The sequence below is a fragment of the Cuculus canorus genome, chromosome 27, assembly GCF_017976375.1.
Source record: "Cuculus canorus isolate bCucCan1 chromosome 27, bCucCan1.pri, whole genome shotgun sequence".
Classification (NCBI taxonomy): domain Eukaryota; kingdom Metazoa; phylum Chordata; class Aves; order Cuculiformes; family Cuculidae; genus Cuculus; species Cuculus canorus.
Genome location: NC_071427.1, coordinates 1,519,778 through 1,525,590, shown reverse-complemented (window position 1 = coordinate 1,525,590; position 5,813 = coordinate 1,519,778). Strand labels below are relative to the sequence as shown.

The 5,813-nt window shown below is 50.6% G+C and overlaps 1 protein-coding gene across 2 annotated transcripts in view; it reads right to left on the bottom strand.

Moving 5' to 3' along the window:
• Window positions 1–1,338: 1,338 nt before the first annotated feature.
• MLLT1 (MLLT1 super elongation complex subunit) overlaps window positions 1,339–5,813 on the bottom strand; it is a 35,505-nt gene continuing 31,030 nt past the window's right edge. For both annotated transcript variants that reach the window (XM_054050339.1, XM_054050338.1), the window contains exon 12: window positions 1,339–5,633. In XM_054050339.1, coding sequence (XP_053906314.1) covers window positions 5,505–5,633 — 129 coding nt within the window. In that variant the 3' untranslated portion in view covers window positions 1,339–5,504. The remainder of the gene's footprint in view (window positions 5,634–5,813) is intronic.

Genomic DNA, 5,813 nt, shown 5'->3' with positions numbered 1-5,813 from the left:
TCTCAACACTTCAGTCATTTCTGCACAGGAAGGGTCAGGTGGGGTCTGGGCACGCAGGACAGTTCATTCCCCTCAGCAGAGGGAGTGCTGGGAAAGCAGCTGCTCCCTCAGCAGCACCAGGGAGGAGCCCGAAGCCCAAACCCTGCAGCGTTTGGTCAGAGAAGGAAGCGCTCAACCTCTGCTCACAGCCTGCAGGGGAGGGGAAATGATCTTTGACCTCAAGTCCAACCATCCTTGTCTGAGAATGGTTTGGGTTGGAAGGGAACTTAAAGCCCATCCAGTTCCACCCCCTGCCATGGGCACGGACACCTCCCACTGGATCAGGGGCTCCAAGCCCCATCCAACCTGGCCTGGAACCCCTCCAGGGATGGGGCAGCCACCACTGCTCTGGGCAACCTGGGCCAGGGCCTCCCCACCCTCATGGTGAAGAAGTTCTTCCTTATGTCCAGTCTAAATCTGCCCCTCTCCAGTTTATATATACATTCCCCCTTGTCCCATCCCCACAAACCTTTGGGAACAGACCCTCTCCAGCTTTCTTGTAGCCCCTTCAGGTACTGGAAGGTCACTCTAAGGTCTCCTCAGAGCCTTCTCTTCTCCAGACTGAACAACCCCAACTCTCAGCCTGTCCTCGTATGGGAGGTGCTCCAGCCCTTGGATCATCTTCGTAGCCTCCTCTGGACCATAAACCTTCCAACCCCCAGGGAAGGCTGAGGCAAATTTCTGCTCCTCCTTGCTCACTCCAGGCTCCTTCTTCCTGCTGGCAAGTGCAAGGAATCCAAACATGAAGCTGCACTGGGAACAGGATTGAAGGAACTGACTTAAAACCGCCCTGATTAACAGACATCACTCATCCCAGGACCAACTGCACTGAAAAGGAGTTTCCTTTGCTTCCCCCTCGGTGTTGGCACAGGGCCGGCAGGGCGACAGAGCAGTGATGGCCTCCCTCTTCCTAAGGGAGAACATTTTCATACAGTCCTGGAATGGGTTGGAAGGGACCTCAAAGCCGAGGCCATGGGGAGGGACACCTCCCACTGGATCAGGGGCTCCGAGCCCCATCCAACCTGGCCTGGAACCCCTCCAGGGATGGGGCAGCCACGCTGTCTCTAAGCAACCTGGGCCAGGGCCTCCCCACCCTCACAGCAAAACATTTCTCCCTAAGATCTCATCTCACTCTCCCCTATTGCAGCTCCAAAACGTTCCCCTGGTCCTGTCCCTGCACTCCCTGATCCAGAGCCCCTCCCCAGCTTTCCTGTAGGCAACAAGGGAAAAAGGCCCTTTGGGAAAGCCTCGGTGCTGACCCTGAAAAAGCAACACAACAAACACAAAATGCTTGAGGTTGTACTTTTCCATCTTACTTTATTTCACTTTTTCTAGAAAATTCCTCCATAGTTCCACAAATTTAACAAAAAGTTTAAAATTCAGGACAAACAATCCTGTAACATATTACAAACATGATTTTAATCTTGAAGTTCAGTCTTGGGCCAGCTGAATTTCTTACAGCTGAGTGAAGAATTCATTTTCCCAACACAACTTTTAAACCCCTCAAGTGACGAGGTATTTAATACCTCGGCTCTAGCAGAAATACAATTAAAAATCATCTAGAAGTTGAAGTACTTACATTTTTCTTTAGGAGTGCAATCTCATCTCGTCAGTTTTGATGGCTATTTCACCCCCCAGGAAAGCGATACCGAGCGGGTTTCCTCCTTTAGAAGCTGCATACGGTGCACCCCATTGTCTACGGCATCGACATGAGCATCCCAACTCGCAAGTGCCTGGCTCCTGGACTGGGAGAGAGAGGCTTCCTCCGAGCACTCCACCCACGCTCCCGGTCATTCCACGCTGTAACCTGCAGAACCAGAGGGACTCGGGTCTCTGCTTGCAGAGAACGGGATGGGACGAGCTCCAAAGGGGAGTTTAAACCTTTCTCACCATCAAATACGTTCAAGATCTGACAAAAACTGCTTCTGGATTGTTGCATCAATCGCTCCGCTGGCTCTGGTGCTCTCACCGCACTCAGCAATGGAACGGGCGGCAAGATCCCTGCACGCCCCTGCGGTCAGGCTGACCGCGGCTCCTCGGCGGGGGTGTCGGGATCCAGCCAGCCTCACTTTCCTTGCTTTCTTTAAGAGTAAATGTCAGTAATCAAAGCCTCAAAGCTTAATACACACGCAGACCAAGACAACAGGAAAACACTCCTGGCCCCTCATTTGCCCTTTCCTACCAAGGTCGAGGACAAAGGAAGCCGTGTCCTGATCCCACCTCCAACTCACAGCAACTCTGAAAGCCTTCAGACTGACCAGCACTCATTCGTGCCCTCAGTAACAAGGTGAAGGACACCCAAAAGTAACAGAACTTTGTCCATTTTCCTTGGAAAAACCATTATGGCTAGAAGTCAATTTGGGATATATTTTTTTTTTCCTTTTTTTTAACAATGCAAGCTACTACACATCCTCGGAGACCTGAAGCAATGCTGAGGGCAGCACCGCCACCTCCTTCCTAGAGTACAAGAATCCATCCATGCTCTCAAGAGTGACACAAGAACAAACACTTTATCCACAAAAACCTGTACACGGCATGTTCAGAACAGCATTCAGCCAGCCTATAGGGAATCTACACAGGAACTCCCTCATGGAACTAGAAGGGGACACAAGGTGAGGCCCGAAGATGACCATCCTGTTTGCGGAGTCCTTCCTCCTGCGGTCCCCGACGCTACCACATACCCCAAAAAACAACAACTCTGTAGAACAACTAAGTACTTGCAAGAAACCTCTTAGTAACAACTCGGCATGTGCACACAACGGAGAAGAGCTATTGCTGGGGGAACAATCCTATCTCGGGTTTTCAAGGAGATTATAAACAGTCTAAAAAAATCCATGTGTAAAATACTTCTTATAAAAACCAAACAAAATTCCTATCAATGCTCATTAGACTTCACGAATAAAGTCGATTCCAGGACAGGACGATGCCACAGCCATGGGCAGAAGCCCCGCGTGCTTCCAGCAAAGTTCAGGAACACCCTCCCACACGTGTTCCTGGGCCAGCTGGGAGCAGCGTGACCATTCGGATCGGAACACGAGAAGGGGGCGGAAGGGAAGTGGCACCTCCGATCCCTTGTGGGGGAACTGGAGGCTCCTGACAGTCTTAGGAGAAACGCTGCCGGGATGGGCAATGCGGATGCAATGCTTGTGGGAGAAAGGTACCCGGGTGGAGAGAGGAGAGGCAAAGCCCTCAGGAGATCTCGGGCTCACCTCCACCGCTGCTCCTATTGCTTCGGGGACAGGACAGTGTCACCAAGCCCGCCCTTCACTGGGGCAGCAGGTGGGAGGCAACGGGAGCCAGGGCCGGGGCGGCAGCCACCACGCTGTGCCGGCCACCGGTACCACAGACCCAACGGAGCCCACGAGTGGTGCGCACGTACCCATCGCACCTCACAGCACACGGGTGAGGCTGTGACACCCGGGGACTGCGCCTGCCATCCTCCACCACGGTGCATCCCGCTGCCAACCGAGACAGAACTGCAGCTCCTCCATTCCCGCTGCCCTCCACCTTCTCCATGTACACCCACACACAGGGGTTCTATCCAGGCTTGGCGTTGTCCAACAAGAAAGAAAACAGCGGAGATCACTGTCGTGACAGGGTTTGCACCTGGCATGAGCTTGGATTTTTATATATATATATATAAATATATATATATATATATACACACACACACACACTCCCCAACACATGAAAGATGGTACAAAGACAAAATTAATGGGAATCGGGTCAACATGACCCAACTCAAACAAGCTTATCATCATATTGCCACTTCAGTTGATTAGTTGCAACATTTCCATGATAAAGAAAGGAGTAACCCAAAACAAGGGACTGCCATTTCCTAATAGAGAAGGGACTGCAAACCCTGGAGCAAGTAGCCCCCTGGCTCCCAGGCAGGGCTGACACAGACACAAGGTCTCCTTGCAAGTGGAGGGCTCCTCCGGAGAGCCGATCCCCTCCCCGCTGCCTGCAGCCCACCCGACATTTGGCTAAAGCTTAGACACTGATTGGAAAAACTGAGCAGTTCATCAAAAAATACTGAATTTGGGGAGCAGGAGCGTAACACAGGTTTGGCAAAAGCCATAGAGCTTCCCTCACACCCACCCGGACAACCCTTGGAGTCAATACTAGTTTAACTAGGAATACATGACAGAGTCTGGATTAGTGTTTAAGGTTTCCTGCCAACAGGCAGCACGGCAGGAGAGTGGGGGGGAAATGAACCTGGCTGCGCTCAGTCGGTACCTCAGCGCTTTCCAGGGGCGTCCCAAGGTAAAAGTCTCCCTTGTTTTGGTTTTCCCAAAGTACAGCCACTACTATAGGGGCCACTGTAGGAGATTCCTCTTTGAGAACATAGAACAAAACCAATCGCGGATTTTGGCAAAGATATTAAACACTGACATGTGAGAAGACACCAGGTGAGTCCCTTCCAGAGCACAAAACTCTTTGAAGATCACTGTTAGGCTTTCATACACTAAAAACTGTCCACAAGAGGCATTTGAACAAACAAGTCAAACCTTATTAAGCGCCCTTCCCCTGCCATAGCCATTAGAAAACATAACAGAAAAACACACCCTTAAGATCATGAGACCCAACTAGGCCCTTCTTATACATACAGTACATACATATATATAATATATATAGAAAATATACAGCTTACAGGTTTGTAGTCCTATTACAGTTAAAGCAGACTGAAAGGAGTGAGACTTTGTTTAGGAGCTCAGATCAACAAACAAGACATCTCAAAACCCCAGTGGGAGACAGCAGATTCTGGAGGCCTCTTCAAAGAGCACGAGCTGTCTCTGCAGGAAGCTGAAGGTCCTGCGCGTGGAACGATGCCCTGGAGGAATCGGGAGCCAAACAACAGCAGTGCTCTGTACTGGACCATGGCAGAGCGAACTCGCAAGTGATCCAAACTGGGATCCATCCCCTTTCCTCCGCAGCAGAGCAGCGGGACCCCGGGAAGCCTCCTCTGTCATCAGTCTCTCAGCTAGCTTTGTAAAAGCCAATCTCACTTACACAGCATGAACGCTTCTTCATGGAGCTGGAGGAATTGGGACTCGCTAGAGCTCTCCGCAGGCAGGCTGGTCCCTAGATTTGGTGAAGAAAACATCATCCACACTTCTTCAGATCTCAGAGACGCCTTAAAACGTGCTCTTAACACACAGTTTCTTGAAGGAAAACCAAAAAGGTAACACTGTGCAGCTAAGTGCAGCACATCTTTTGCTCTACTCAGGACTGTGCCCAAGCGGACGTATGAAGCTAGGGAGGACAGACTCAGCAATCGGGGCGCTTGGTTGAAGCCTACAAGAAAGTGCAGCTGGCTGTGCATTCATAGAGCATGGCTGTTCTCTAAGGCAGTGCTTCGGGTGAATCAAGAGAATAAGAAGGCCTAGTTCCATGGGTTTGTTTCCTGGTACCAATAAACGGGATTTCTGGTTTCAAAAGCAGCCTGCTTCTAAGGCCAAGCGTCATGTTGCTACTGCTTCCAAGTAGCTCTGCAGCTTACGGACGGTTGTCTCATCCAAGGAGAAGAGGTCAAAGTCAAAGGTTGTGTTGGTAACGTTAAAATGCCCGGTTTCCTCAATGAGATTTACAATCTGTACAGAAAGAAGACAAGCAAGAATGTAAAGAGAGATGCGTGCAGAAGCTAAGGACAGCAGCAATGCCAGCAGATACAGAGCCACCCATCCAGTCTCTTTCTCATCCCTTCAGAACAGCTGCAGAGATGAGGAGGTCTCACAACAGGAAGGGAATCCTCTCCCAGAAAAGCAAAGTCA